This window comes from Aegilops tauschii, chromosome 7, assembly GCF_002575655.3.
Source record: "Aegilops tauschii subsp. strangulata cultivar AL8/78 chromosome 7, Aet v6.0, whole genome shotgun sequence".
In the NCBI taxonomy this organism is placed as follows: Eukaryota; Viridiplantae; Streptophyta; class Magnoliopsida; order Poales; family Poaceae; genus Aegilops; species Aegilops tauschii.
Genome location: NC_053041.3, coordinates 527,951,450 through 527,966,829, shown reverse-complemented (window position 1 = coordinate 527,966,829; position 15,380 = coordinate 527,951,450). Strand labels below are relative to the sequence as shown.

The 15,380-nt window shown below is 44.4% G+C and overlaps 1 protein-coding gene across 1 annotated transcript; it reads left to right on the top strand.

Annotated features, from left to right (window-relative positions):
* Positions 1-9,073: 9,073 nt before the first annotated feature.
* Positions 9,074-14,583, top strand: LOC109742541 (protein FORGETTER 1). The gene is made up of 2 exons (XM_020301631.4): positions 9,074-13,092; positions 14,065-14,583. The coding sequence occupies exon 1, from the start codon at positions 9,152-9,154 to the stop codon at positions 13,076-13,078; it is 3,927 nt and encodes a 1,308-aa protein (XP_020157220.1). The 5' UTR covers positions 9,074-9,151; the 3' UTR covers positions 13,079-13,092; positions 14,065-14,583.
* The last annotated feature ends 797 nt before the right edge of the window (positions 14,584-15,380 follow it).

The window sequence follows — 15,380 nt, the reverse complement described above, 5'->3', positions numbered from 1 at the left end:
CCTAAAATCAATAAAAACTTCTAAAAGAGAAAGTATCCACGCTACGGGCGACCGCCCTGGGTTCCAATGCTTGTCACCACCCCTATCCCAAAAGATATATGACATGGCCTGTGCCCAGTGTGGTGCATGTGTTTCTTGGAGGAACTGATTGCACATATATCATTTTTGAAGGAACTAATTGCCCATCTCGAAAACACAACACCAGGAAGAGATCCCAGACGAAATGCCCTTCAAATCGAAACCTGGAAGTCAGCTTTTTCTTCAGATAATCGAACCTGGATCCACATACTTCTAAGCAACAATCGAAGTAGGCGCGACACAGATGCTTTAATAATAACCAAACTAAATCGAAGTAGGCAGACGCTTCGGAATGGTGCGCGCTTACTGGGGGAGGGATGGCCAGGGTCGAGGGCAGCGGCGCCACCGGCGAGCGCGAGGCGTAGGAGGAGGAGTCGCGCCTCCCGACCGGGCGACGTCGGGATCCCTCGTCTCTCTCGCCGGCGGTCGCCGCCTCGCCATGCGCCGCCTCGCGAGTAGTACGGTCGTGGCACACGGGGATTCAGACGGAAACGGATGGGCCTGGCTGCTCATGGGCTCAAAATGCTTTAGCAGAGTGGGCCCTGACATGGCCATATGAGCTGGCCCGGCCATAAAAGGGCCTGGCACGACACGGCCCGTATCGTGGGCTTTTAGATTTTTTTTTTTGTGGCTCACATATGGATCGAAAGAGACGAGCCCCTAAAAAAAATATGGATCGAAATGCCGAAGGGAGAGCAACTAATCAGCGAGTACTCTTTACACACAAAAAAATATCAGCGAGTACTCCTTCGGAAGCCCCCGCAAAAGTCGCCGCCACGTGTCTTGCTCTGGGCGCTCCGTTCGAAAAAAAATTCCAGTACACCTTTTCAGCTTTTATATTTTTTTTCTTTTCGGATTTCCCCCGTTTTTTCTTAGGTTTTGCATAGAAAATCTAAAAAATTACGCGAAAAACGTCTTTTTTTCTGCAAGAGGCACAGATTTAATTTTTGTGGAGGCACGAATTTGCTTACGTGGGAGGCACAATCGTGCCTCTCGGAAAGAAAAAAAATCATTCCGCGAGAGGCTTAAATTTGCTTCTGATGGAAGTATGTATTTGTTTCTGCGAGAGGCATAACCGTGCCTCTCAGAAAAAGAAAAAATGAGCTTTCTTTTTCTCTCCGCGAGAGGCATAGATTTACTTCTCGTGGAGGCAAGTCGTGCCTCTCAAAAAAAGAAAAAAAAAGAAAGTTTTATTTTTCTTTTATGGGAGGCGCAGATTTATTTCTCAATGAGGCACTGATTTGATTTTGTGAGAGGCACAATTGTATCTCTCAAAAAAGTGGGCATGCGCATGCTTCTGTTTAGTTTTTTCGTCTAGTTTTTTGGTGAAAAAATATCGTTGAAACCTATCAACATGGGATCTAATTTTGAGGATCTCGACGTGAGGAATCCAACAGTGAAAACTGTTCGAGATTTAAACACATGGTTTAAGAGATAAAACATTTTAAATAAATGAATTTATTAAAAAAACTTTCGGGTTGCGGCAAGTGGCGCCCTGAGTACTCCTTAATTGGTGATTTCACGTGCTTAGCATCGTTTCCTTCTACAGTGATTTCATCAAAATTGTTCGTTTGAAAATTTCCCGAAAAGCTAATTATAGGTTCTTCTGTTCATCGAAACAATAGGGTCGTTATGCTTATTACTAAACTTGTTGAAGAGATGAAATAGAACCGAGGTCTATCTTTTTTATTAGAGGTTGAATCGATCATCAGAAGAAGAACTGGGCCAAAAATTAGGATACATTATCGAAAAATGAAACTTCCATTGAAGAGAAGCAAATGAAACGCTTTCATAAACATTCTCGTAGAATCGAGAATGAAGTTTTCATTCCATACATGCCAGATCATGAATTAGTAACTGCATCCAATCTCCAAAAAGTCTTGATTGTTTCGATTTCTGAAATGGGATATTTACGGAATCCTCGTGAATAGGATCAAACCTTATTGCGTGCTATTTCCATAAGATTCTTCTTTCTTATTCTTAAGCAAGCCCTCGAGAGGGCTTAGTTGATCATGATTTCCCGTAATGCTCTCTCTCATTTTTAATTTTTTGCCACATCATTTTTTGTCTAAGTGGCACCCTTAGCACCAGTACACCTTAGAGCACTAGAAGGACCTAAGAGATGATCTCTTAGCATAATATGTCTCACCATATTTTCAGGAATAGCTAGTTGTATTTAAGAAAAGCTAAAAGATAATCATTGTAGACATTTTTTTATTATCATCTCTAAATTACATGCAAAACTTAGATAAAAATATCTTATTAACCTCTATACATGCCTAATTCGTGTGTTGTGCGGGCCTGTGTCGGAACAAAGATCCATGCACGCAGGTCGGCCTTACAAACACGGCTCATATTGCCAGTTTTGAGTGGGCCGCATTTTTTTTGGGATCAACATGCTCCTCCACTGCCCCAATTTCTTTCACCAAACCCTCATGCGAGCAAAAAAACTCCATGACCGAAATCCTCGCCCCCTTCCTGCGATGGCCGGTGGCGGCGCTTCCCCTTCCCTGGCGGCGGCCGCCCCCACGGTCGTCCAGGTGCGCTGCGCCGGCTGCCGCGGCGTCCTCGCCGTGGCCTCCGATATTACCGAGTTCATCAGCCCCAAATGTCGCATGGCGCATCGCCTTCCCCCCGAGCTCATGCCCTCCTCCTCCCCGCCCAAGGCATCGCCTACCCCGTCTCCACCCCAGCCTCCTCCCCTTCCTCCTCGGCCTCACTCTCATCCCGCGCCTCCTCCTCCCCCTCTCCCTGCTGCTTCCCGCCGCTCTGGGCCATGGGTGCAGGGCGTGGACCCCACCAAGATCCAGCTGCCCTGCGCGCGCTATAAGGTCATCCTCAATGTGCCGCACGCCCTCGCCCGCTTCAGCTGCCCACAGTGCGACGTCGACCTCGCCGTCGACATCTCCAAGCCCACCACATCAATGATGATACGTGTTTTTGTCACAATTATCATCATAGAAGTGTCATAACCATGACAGAAAAAAATTGTTCGGGCCGTAATGTCACGGGTGTGTCTTTTTTTTTGTAGTGCTAGGCACCTACTTCTAAGGCAAGAGGGAAGACAATCAGAAACATATTTGCTGCTGAGAACAAGGCCGTTGTGCCTGAGAGAGAGAGAGAGAGAGAGAGAGAGAGAGAGAGAGAGAGAGAGAAGAAGAAGAAGAAGAAGAAGAAGAAGAAGCCCCAGTGCTAATGAAGCTTAGACCCAGACTGCCAGAGCATAATGATGCTCATCCTATTGATGAAAAATATGAAGAAGAGAAAGGACGAGGGATTGAGTAAACAGAGAGAGGCAGACCCCTACTCCATCAGAAGGAGAACTGCAGTTGACTATTGTTTCTACACCAAAGAGTAACAAGATTTCTATGAAACAATTTTGCTTGATAAGAAGCCCATTGTGAGTGACATGAAGTGGGTGGACTGGAATTACATTGACCTTCATGACGACAACTTCCCCCATGTTCATGAGGCTTCGGGACCATTGGTGTTGATGCATTCGTTGGGAAGAAGCTGACATCATGGAATGATGAAATGATTATGCAATTCTACTCTTCATCTCACTTTTATCCCAATGAAAGAATTGTCTGGATGACAGAAGGAGTGAAGTACCAATCCAGTGTACTTGAGTGGGCCACTTTGCTTGGTGTGCCCGAGGCTGATGAAGATGACATAGATGTCTATGCTAAGCCCAAGATGGATTACAACTCCATGGCCAACATGTACACTGAGGTACTGGAGAAGTACAAGGAATCTCATAAACTTGGCTCGGTTTATTTCTTGTTGGCAGGACTTGCTACCTCCAACACTATTATGAGGCATACCTTGATACCCAAGTCACGTGATGAGAGGATGATTCGAGGTCACTCCATCAATTTGCCGCATCACATTAATGAACATGAGAAGATCAAAGTCATGGACCTTATTGTAGAGACTATCAAGAGGACAACTGCTGATCAGAAGAGATCATGTGGATTTGCCCCTCATATTCAGATTCTTATCAACTCCAAGGGTGCAAACAAGAACCTTCTGCTGGATCGCGAGAATTTGCCACTTCGGCCAGAGTTTGAGGACAACACTATTGTCATGGATCCTTCACATCCTACTTCAGCCGCAGCTCATGCTAGTGCAGAGGCTGCAAGGGCTTCAGCAACCAGTGCCCCCTCAGCTCCAGTGCTCAAGCCAAGACACACCAGATGCAATACCTCATTCAAGCCACTCAGAGGATCGAGCGGAGCCTGGCCAGCCTCGTAGAGAACCAGAAGCGCCTTGAGAGGATTATAGAAGAAATTTTTTATGATATGGATATTAAAGTGATAGAAGTTCAGTCCACGGTGGAGAAGCTGAAGAAAGAGGTGGATGAGGCAAGGCATGCTAGCACTAATGAGGATGAACACCATAGCCCACTGCTTCCCACTACTGCTCAGTTCCAGAGGATGCCAGGTCAGCTGCAGTGCCAAACACTTCCAGAGGCACAGTTTCAGCTCCAACTGCTACTCCCTCCGCTGCTCCATCAGTTGCTCCTGCTGTCTCCACTCCTCCAATTCAGCAGACGTCATCCGAGGCATTTGCCGACACACTCATCTCGACTCCGACATCGACGCACACCGGCACTGCAAGTCAGAGGACTTCACCACCCTGGAGCTACCGGAGATCAAGCCTAGAGAGACGATTAGCTCTGTACTTATTCGAACTTTTTTGGTACTTGTTGCCAAGGGGGGGAATTTGTATAGATCATTAGGCTTCGAGTGAGCGAGTGTTTTGTTTTTCCTTGCTTGATTTTCTTTGACTTTTTGCTACAATTTGGTTTGTGCTACTTCGAGATACTATTGTGCGATGCTTGTATGAGACTACGTTATTGTGTGCTTGATCATATCGTACTTTGATGATATACTTGCGTGGATATTCATTCCATATGCTTTTGTATGATCATTCACTTGCTTACCTGGTGATGAGTGTCATTTACATTGCAATCCTATCATTTCGAGCGCTCCACCAAGATGTATGTCGCATGGAAGAGTAACCCATGGAACCTTGATTGTGCATTTGCATTCAAACGCAAATTTTTAATAATGCACAAATTTAGGGGGAGCTCTTGTTTATCACATACTTCTCAAAGCGACAATGTATTTCATTCATTATATCTTTGATCGAAGCTTTGATCTATATGTTGTCATCAATTACCAAAAAAAGGGGAATTGAAAGTGCAACTAATCCTCGGGAGGCTTTGGTCATTAATAATAACATATATGTCATTGATCTAACAAACATTGATGATAGATTTCAGAAAAGATCAATGATTGGCATGGCATGAACTAGTGTGGACCCCTCAAAATGTGAAGAACAAATTTGGCTAGCCCAAGACTCTACATTTTTAGTTTACTAGTCCAAGATCACATTGAGTCCCTTAGGAAAGCCAATACTATTAAAAGGGGGTGAGGTATTGTTGATGAGGTCGTTGCTCAAAGTGCTCAGTGAAAATGCTCCAAAAACCCTCACTCACTTTCCCAAAACACATCTATCCAAAACCCTAATTCGTCATTTCGGACCCACCGACACAATCCATTCTGGACCCACTGAGATGACCCTACTACTGCCACATCCAAAACCCTAACATTTCGGTCTGACCGAAATGGCTCTCGGTCCCATCGAGATGCCTGGCCAAGTTTCTGTGATGAAATCACTTCATCTTGGAATCACAGAGTGAAAATGATCGGAATTACTGAAACGAGGTTATGCCTTTGCCATTGCACTTCGGTCCCACCGATATGGTATAAACGGTCTCACCGAAAACGCTAACGTTCAAGTCTTTTGCAGTAATCGGGCTCACCGAGTTCATCACTTCGGTTCCACGGAGTTAGGTCAAAAGCTTGTAACGGTTGGATTTTTTATGCTGCCTATTTATACCCCTCCACCACCACTTACTCTCAGAGAGAGCCATCAAAACGAAACACAACTTCCACCATTCATTGTCTGAGAGAGAACCACCTGCTCATGTGTTGAGATCAAGAGATTCCATTCCTACCATTTGAACCTTGATTTCTAGCCTCTTCAAGTTGCTTTTCACTATAATCTTTCTCCTACCCAAGCCAAATTTGTGTGTTAGAGAGAGAGATTGAGTATTGAGGAGACTATCATTTGAAGCATAAGAGCAAACAGTTCATCACCAACACAACATCTATTACCTTTTAGAGAGTGGTGTCTCCTAGATTGGTTAGGTGTCACTTGGGAGCCTCCAAGATCATGTGGAGTTGAACCAAGGAGTTTGTAAGGGCAAGGAGATCGCCTACTTCGTGAAGATCTACCCGAGTGAGGCTAGTCCTTTGTGGACGTAAGCCATGGTGGAATAGACAAGGTTGCTTCTCCGTGAACCCTTCGTGGGTGGAGCCCTTCCTGGACTCGTGCAACTGTTACGCTCCGTTGGTTGAAATCTCCATCAACGTGGACGTATAATAGCACCACCTATCGGAACCACGCCAAGAATCATCGTGTCTTCAGTGCGTCTGAAATCTCTGAACCCCTCCTTTACTTACATGTGCAATATTTTACTTTCCGCTGCTTCATTCTTAGAATTGCATGTGTAGGGTGATACTTGACTTGCTAAAATTGCTAAAATCTGCCTACAACAAAAATTGGGAAAATGTTCGGTTTTATTTGAACAAGTAGTCTAATCACCCCTAGACATATTTTTTATCCTACATTAACAAAAATGGGTGCAGAAAAAAATTGTCCGCATGGGTGCGGCCAACATGCGACATGTGGCGGTGCTAGGGCACACCACATGATGCCCTGGGGGTACTTCGCAAGGGATGCCCCTATATTTCGCCGAAAGCGATTCTAACTTCCGACTCGGAGAAGGGGACGAGCTAGGTGGGGTGGCCCACGAGCGCGGGAGGGCATAGCCTGTTTTTCTCGGGTTTTTACGTTTTGTGTTTTTGTTTTTTGTTCCTTTTTCTACTTTTGTTTATACTTTAAAATATTATAAATTTATATATTAAAAAACACTCTATAAAAGCATTTGAAAAATGTTGAACAAGTATTTGAAAATGTTTAACAAGTATTTGAAAAATGTTGAGCAAGTATTTGAAAAATGTTGAATAAGCATTCCGAAAAATGTGGAACAAACATTTTAAAAATGTTGAACAAGTATTTGAAAAATATTGAAAAAGTATTCGAAAAACTTTAATTAAGCATTTGGAAAATGTTGAGAAAGTATTTGAAAATGTTAATCAAGCATTTGAAAAATGTTAAACCTGTATAGAAATATTGTTGATCATGTCTTAAAAAAGTGATGAATTTTTTTATCATGTATATAAAAATGTTAATCAAGAATTTGAAAAAAATGTTTAACAACTATTTGAAAAATGTTAAACAAGCATTTGGAAAATGTAAAATGTGTATAGAAAAAATGTTGATCCTATATTACCAAAATTATGAAAAAATTGAACATGTGTATAAAAATGTTAATCAAGTATTTTAAAATATGTTGAACAAGTGTTTGAATAATGTTAGCACTTGAAAAATGTTAATGTGTATAGAAAAAATGTGTACATGTATTAAAAAAATCTTGTTATTTGAAAACTGTTAATCAAGCATTTGTGAAAAGTTTAAAAAGTGTGTATAAGAAAAATCTTGGCCAATTATTCAAAAAATGTTAAGTCTTGTATTTGTAAAATGTTAATAAAGCATTTGAAAAATATTTAAAATGTGTATTAGAAAAAATTGACCATGTATTAAAAATATATTAATTTTTTTGGAAAATTGTTAGACTTGTATTAGACAAATATTGTTGACATATATGAAAAATGTACTTTGAAACCAAAGGAAACAAAGAAATATTATATGAAAAAGAAAAGAAAAACAGAGAAGAAATAAGAAAACCAAACAAGAAACAAGGAAGATGAAAAAAGCAAACGAAAAAACTGATGAAAGACGAGAAAGAAAAAAAACAAAATGGAATTAAAAAGGAAAAGAAGAAAAACCCCAGTGAAAACCAAGAAAGCAATAAAGAAAAACAACAAAAAACAAAAAAAAACAATGAAAATAGAGAAAAAGGGTGAAAAAATGAAACAAAAAACCGGAAAAACGGAGAAGAAATAGTGGAAACCCCTCTCGATTCGAATTAAGTAGGTCCGACCTACTAGTTTAGCAGGAACGTGATTCTAGCCCAGCGGCAAGCAGCCCGTGCAATCAACCATTACATTAATGTTCGAATGCCCCAGCACATTTCCTTTTCTCTTCTATTTCTTTTTAAATGCCCCCTATTTGACTGGCCTGTTACTATGCGGTTCGACGCGAGAGATCGTTTTGTCTCTAAAATGCGAGATATAGTCGTTGTGCTTCGCAAGGGTACCCGCCAGTTAATTGGTCCCGACTTTAAGGCTTGGCTTCGAGAAGCAGTCATGTTCCATGACACGTTGAGGGCATGTACAATAGCGCTATCCTAGAAGTGACACGTAGGACTATTTCTTTTAAATGACCCCTATTGGGTTGGCCTGCAGTTCGATGTGAGAGATTGTTTTGTCTCTGAAATGCGAGATATAGTCGCTGCGCTTCCTAGGGGTATCTGTCAGTTAATTGGTCCCAGCCTTAAGGCTTGACTTCGAGAAGCAGTCTTGTTCTATGACACGCTGAGGGCATGTACAATGACGATATATTAGAAGTGCCATGTAGGATAAATGTCGAGGTGGATGAGAGAGAAATCATAAGAAAAAGCTTGTCTTCTCTTATTTAAGAAATGATCTCTTAACACAATATAACTCACTATGTTTTAAGAAATAGCTAATTATTAAAAATAAGGCTAAGATATACTTTTTCCGTTTCATAATATAAGAGCGTTTTTGACATTACACTGCCTTAGGCCGGCCCGGCCTTTTTAATCGCGTGTGTTGGAACAAAATTTCATTCTCGCAGACCGGCACGGCCCGTATGGCCAGGTTTGAGTGGGACTGTGGGAGGCATATTTTTTTTCGATCAACATGCTCCTCCACGGCCCCATTTTCTTTCACCAAACCCTCCTGCGAGCAAAAAAAAAAACCCCTCCACGGCCGAAATCCTCTCCCCCCTTCCTGCCATGGCCGGCGGCGGCGCTTCCCCTTCGCCGGCGGCGGCCGCCCCCGCGGCCGTCCAGGTGCGCTGCGCCGGCTGCCGCGGCGTCCTCGCCGTGGCCCCCGGCATGACCGAGTTCATCTGCCCCAAATGCCGCATGGCGCAGCGCCTTCCCCCCGAGCTCATGCCCTCCTCCTCCCCGCCCAAGGCGTCCCCTACCCCGCCTCCGCCCCAGCCTCCTCCCCTTCCTCCTCAGCCTCACTCTCAGCCGGTGCCTCCCCCTCCCCCTCTCCCTGCTGCTTCCCGCCGCTCCGGGCCGCGGGCGCAGGGCGTGGACCCCACCAAGATCCAGCTGCCCTGCGCGCGCTGCAAGGCCATCCTCAACGTGCCGCACGGCCTCGCCCGCTTCCGCTGCCCGCAGTGCGACGTCGACCTCGCTGTCGACATCTCCAAGCTCCAGCATTTCCTTGCCGCCGCCGCCCCTGGGCCTGGCTTCGTTCCTCCGCCGCCTCCGCCCGCGCCTCCAGTCCCAATGCCGCACATGCCCTTCCTGCCGATGATGCCGCCGCCGCCGCGCATGCCGATGGCCCTGCCGCCTGAGCCGCCGGAGGAGATCAACGAGGTTGCGTTTGACGTTGAGCGAGAGGAAGAGGAAGGTGACACTGTTGGTGAAACTTTCATGGATTATAAGCCTCCTAAGCTATCTCTTGGTCTTCCTCATCCGGACCCTGTGGTGGAGACTTCATCTTTATCAGCGGTGCAGCCTCCTGAGCCTACTTACAACCTGGCTATTATGGATGAATTGGATGAGACCAGGGCATTGTCATGCTTACAGATTGAGACAATAGTGTATGCTTGTCAGAGGCATCTTCACCATCTCCCTACTGGTGCTAGAGCAGGTTTCTTCATTGGTGATGGAGCCGGTGTTGGTAAAGGGCGTACAATTGCTGGGTTGATCTGGGAGAATTGGCAGCAGGGGAGGCATAAGGCATTGTGGATTTCCATTGGTTCAGACTTGAAATATGATGCCCGCAGAGATTTGGATGATGTTGGTGCAAAATGTGTGCAAGTGCACGCGTTGAACAAGCTGCCATATTCTAAGTTAGACTCGAAGGCCACTGGGATCGCAGACGGAGTTGTTTTTGTTACTTATAGCAGTTTAATAGCATCCTCTGAGAAAGGGTATTCACGTTTGCGGCAGCTGGTAGAGTGGTGTGGATCTGAGTACGATGGTCTTGTGGTGTTTGATGAGTGCCACAAGGCTAAAAATCTGATTCCTGAGGCAGGAGGTCAGCCCACTCGCACTGGTAAATCAGTTCTTGAGATCCAGGAAATGTTACCTGAAGCTCGAGTGGTTTACTGCTCAGCAACTGGTGCATCAGAGCCTCGGAATTTAGGCTACATGGTCCGGCTTGGTCTCTGGGGAGACGGAACATCATTTCAGAGTTTTCACCAATTTCTAGGTGCTCTTGAGAAAGGTGGTGTGGGTGCCCTTGAACTTGTTGCTATGGACATGAAAGCTAGGGGCATGTATGTCTGCCGCACACTTAGTTATAAGGGTGTTGATTTTGATGTTGTTGAGGCACCTCTAGAGGACAGAATGATGAATATGTACAGAAAGGCAGCTGAATTTTGGGCTGAGTTGCGTGTTGAGCTCCTATCAGCAAGTGAGTACTATGCAGAAGACAAGAGCAATTCGGCTCAGATATGGCGGTTATACTGGGCCAGCCATCAGCGTTTCTTTAGGCATATGTGTATGTCTGCAAAGGTGCCTGCTGTTGTGAGGTTGGTGAAGGAAGCCTTAGCAGAAGAAAGATGTGTGGTGGTTGGTCTCCAGAGCACTGGTGAAGCTCGAACAGAGGAAGCTATCACAAAATATGGTGTTGAAATGGAAGACTTCATTTCTGGCCCTAGAGAGTTGCTTCTTAAGCTGGTAGAAGATAACTATCCCTTGCCTCCAAAACCTGATTGTTCTCAGCAAGGTGAAGAAAAGGTTACGGAGGTCCAGCGTAAGCGGCATTATGGACCCGATGTATCCTTAAAAGGACGAGTTAGGAAACTTGCAAAAATGGAAGATAGTGATGATGGAATGGATGCGCACTCTCCATTGGAGTCAGACCATGAATTAACAGATTCTGAAGAGGAATTGCATATGTGTCAGATCTGCAATACCGAGGAGGAGAAGAGCCTGTTGCTTCATTGTTCCAATTGTGCTACAAGTGTTCACCCTGGCTGTCCAATTCCACCATGGACTGGAACGTTGACAGATGATTGGTTATGTTATGCATGCAAGGAGATAATAGAAGGCTATTTTAAAGAGAGAGATGCTTACATGGCTGAACTATCAAAGAGATATGACAGTGCAGTGGACAGGAAGTTAAAGATTTTAGAAATCATCCGTGCTTTAGATTTGCCTAATAATCCTCTAGATGATATCATTGATCAGCTAGGTGGTCCAGAGAATGTTGCAGAAATAACTGGAAGGCGCGGCATGCTAATAAGAGCATCAGATGGAAAAGGTGTTGTTTACCAGGCGCGGAACACGAAAGAAATTGCATTGGACATGATCAATATGCATGAAAAGCAGCTATTCATGGACGGAGAAAAGTTCATCGCAATAATATCGGAAGCAGGATCAGCTGGTGTTTCCTTACATGCTGATCGAAGGGTAAAAAATCAGAGAAGAAGAGTACACATAACACTTGAACTTCCTTGGAGTGCAGACCGTGCAACCCAGCAGTTTGGGAGAACACATCGTTCTAATCAAACTTCTGCACCTGTATATAGGATTCTTTTTACCAACCTTGGTGGTGAAAAGCGATTTGCGTCAATTGTGGCAAAGCGACTAGAGTCTCTTGGAGCTTTAACACAAGGAGATCGAAGAGCTGGACCATCACTTAGTGCTTTTAACTATGACAGCAGTTATGGAAAAAAAGCCCTGACAATGATGTACAGGGGTATAATGGAACAGGATGCATTTCCAGTTGTGCCTTTGGGATGCTCTGAGAATCAATCTAGTCTCCAAGAATTCATCACTAGATCAAAAGCTGCATTAGTGGCAGTTGGAATTATCAGGGATGCTGTAATCTGCATTGGAAAACATGGAGGAAAGCTTACTGGTAGGATTGTTGATTCTGATATGCATGATGTGGCCCGTTTCCTCAACCGTATTCTGGGATTAGCTCCAAACATCCAGAATAGGTTATTTGATCTCTTCACAAGCATACTCGACGTAGTAATTCAGAATGCACGAAGTGAAGGACGGCTTGATTCTGGTATTGTTGATATTAAAGCAAAAAGGGTTGAAATGAAAGAACCACCGAAGACAGTTCATGTTGATAGCCTGTCTGGTGCTTCCACGGTGTTGTTCACTCTTACAATTGACCGTGGAGTTACTTGGGAGTCGGCTAAGGCAATTCTTGAAGAAAGGCAGAAAGATGGTGCGTGTTCTTCTAATGATGGGTTTTACGAGTCCCGGAGAGAGTGGATGGGCAGAAGGCATTTCATGCTAGCGTTTGAAGGCTCAACGGAAGGAATGTACAGAGTAACTCGCCCTGCCGTCGGGGAAGCTTCGAAGGAGATGCCTTTGGCTGAACTAGAAGGAAAGTACAAGAAGGCCTCATCGGCTGACAAAACTGGGGAAGGTTGGCAGGAAGAATATGATGTGTCGTCCAAGCAGTGCATGCATGGGCCCAAGTGCAGACTTGGAAGCGATTGTACTGTGGGCAGAAGGTTACAGGAGATTAATGTTTTGGGTGGTCTAATACTTCCTGTGTGGGGCGCGGTAGAAAAGGCCCTGAATAAGCAGGCCCGACTGGCTCACAAGAGGATACGTGTCGTACGCTTGGAGACAACAGATGACAACCATCGGATTGTTGGGCTTGTCATTCCAAACACAGCAGTGGAGTCGGTGTTAGAAGGTCTGCAGTGGGTCCAGGACATCGACGAATGATGTGGAAACTACAGGTTATTTCTCTGCACATTCTTCGGTCTGGTGTTGTGGACCAAATTTCTGTAGCTAAGGAGGTAGCTTTCGAGGTTTAAGCTTTCTTCTTCTTTCTTCATGGGGTGGAAGAGCACAGCTTGGTGTGATGGATGATGTTTAGCTCCAAAATTAGGAAAGTAAATACAGCATCTTCTGTTTATTGGAGTGTTTTTTCTTGCTCAAGTCTTGCTAAAAAACATATTCTGTCACCCACAAGTTGAAGGGCCGTCAATGAATGAAGAATAGTGATTCCCCTGTCAACGACATTTAGTAAACTGTAAAACTGCTCATTTTTTGGGAAGATATATGGTTTGGAAATTCCCCATTAGCTAAACAGTTTGGGGACTTGCACTGTTTAGTTAATGAAAAGAACAAAAGTGTGTTTGATCTCTGGGATGGGATACAGTTTAGATGTAGTACTCCTACTAAATCAGCGACAATTAATATGAGTCGGAGGGTACCTTTCTGAGAACCTTTTCAGTAGAGCTTTGAGTCTGTGGTATGATCCTGAGTCAATAGCTAAGTCTGGTTTACTTGGAACAGGAAGATTCTTTAATTATGGTAATATGAATCTAAGGGGGTGTAGTCTTTGTGTGCCATTGTTAATTTTAGAGGTGTCCAACCTATCTTTCTTCCTGTTGTGTGGCATGTGAAGGTGCCACCCAAAATCCAAGGGGTTTTTGTGGCCTCTATCCCAAGATAAAGTAGACATATGACATTATGGCTAAACCTCTTTAGTGCATCCACTGTACTGAAATCGAATAAATATGCCATCTGTTGTTTGAGTGCATTGGTTGTTAGGACAGTTTGGGATGATGTTAAGCAAGTGCTTTTGAAGTTGCCATTGTTGATTTTAAAACACTTGCTAGTCATTGATGATTATGCAACAAGAAGTTCTTGCGCTTAAACAATCTCTAGTTTCTGATTGAAAAACCTGGATCTCTCTGAAACAGGTTTGGCATTTGATGGTGGGGGCTACCTGGTGGAGTGTTGAGGGATCTATTACTGCTCAAGAACTTAAGGTCACCCCTGGTACTAGAACCATGGATTCATCTCGGGCGGCAGCCGTTGGCGATGCAGACCATGGAGTAGCTTCGCTGTAGTAGTTGATGGAAGGAAGGGATGGGGGAGACGAAATCCATGGCGTCGGATTCTAGCTGTGGCGACTTCTCCTCCCTCCCTGGCTTGGCCTTTTGGTTGAGTCTGCAGTTTACTGCCTTGCTGTAATAGTGCTTGGGTGCCCTGATTTGGTTGGCCTTTTAGCCGTTTTGGCTGCGGCCTGGGGGTAGAAACATGTATGTAGGCTTAAAGTTTGGCTGCTTGAAAACCTGATAACATCTTGCACTTAGGGGGACGTTCTATGGCATGTGGCCCCCTGATGTGACTAGAGTTCAGTGTTGCGGATGCATCCTTGACGCTGTGAGGTTCTAGTTGTGAGTTCATTTTAGATTGTAGCTGGAAACTTATTTCAATTGTGAACTCAGCGTGATACTTTAGGTGGCCAACATACATTTCGCTGGTCAAAGTGAGAGCCTAAGAATATGTGCATGAATTATAAACCCAGATAAAGCAAAACTTTTGCCCCCATTTCAAAAAATATAAGAAAACCCAGACAAAGTTGTTAATAATCAAATCAAAATCGATGATCTGTTACCGCATCCTCAGGCGAGGAACTAACGCTCTCCGGATGCAAGGGCTGAGACTAATTGCCAACTATAGCTTGAAAAACACTCTTATATTGTACTCCCTCCATTCCAAATTACTCATCGTAGAAATAAATGTATTTAGAACTAAAATACATCTAGATACATCCATATCTGTGACAAGTAATTCAGAACGGAGGGAGTAATTTGAAGCCCCCAATTCTATGGTGCATGTAGCTGATCAGCACGTAGTCCCACTGGTTCAGCCACCTCATGTTCGTGGTGTCTTCCAGTACCAAAAATCATCAATCATCTCCTTAGAGCATCTACAGCCTGACTCCTCAAATTGACTGGGCGGACGCAGGAACCACTGACCGTACAGGAGAGAGAAGCAAAAAGTAGCAAAAAGTTGACCCAACTGGACCCCTCAAAGTTTTCTTAAATGTCCGGGCTGTCTGGCAGCCCTCGTATTCATCTCATATATGGGATGAGTATGAGGAGTGCCTGGGTGTGCCCGGTCAGTGGTCTTGCGTCCGCCACATAGAATTGGGCCCGCCATAAAGCATCTTTTTTCTTTTTTTTTTGAGGGGTGGAGGGGAATCTTTTTTCTTTTTTATTATTTCTTT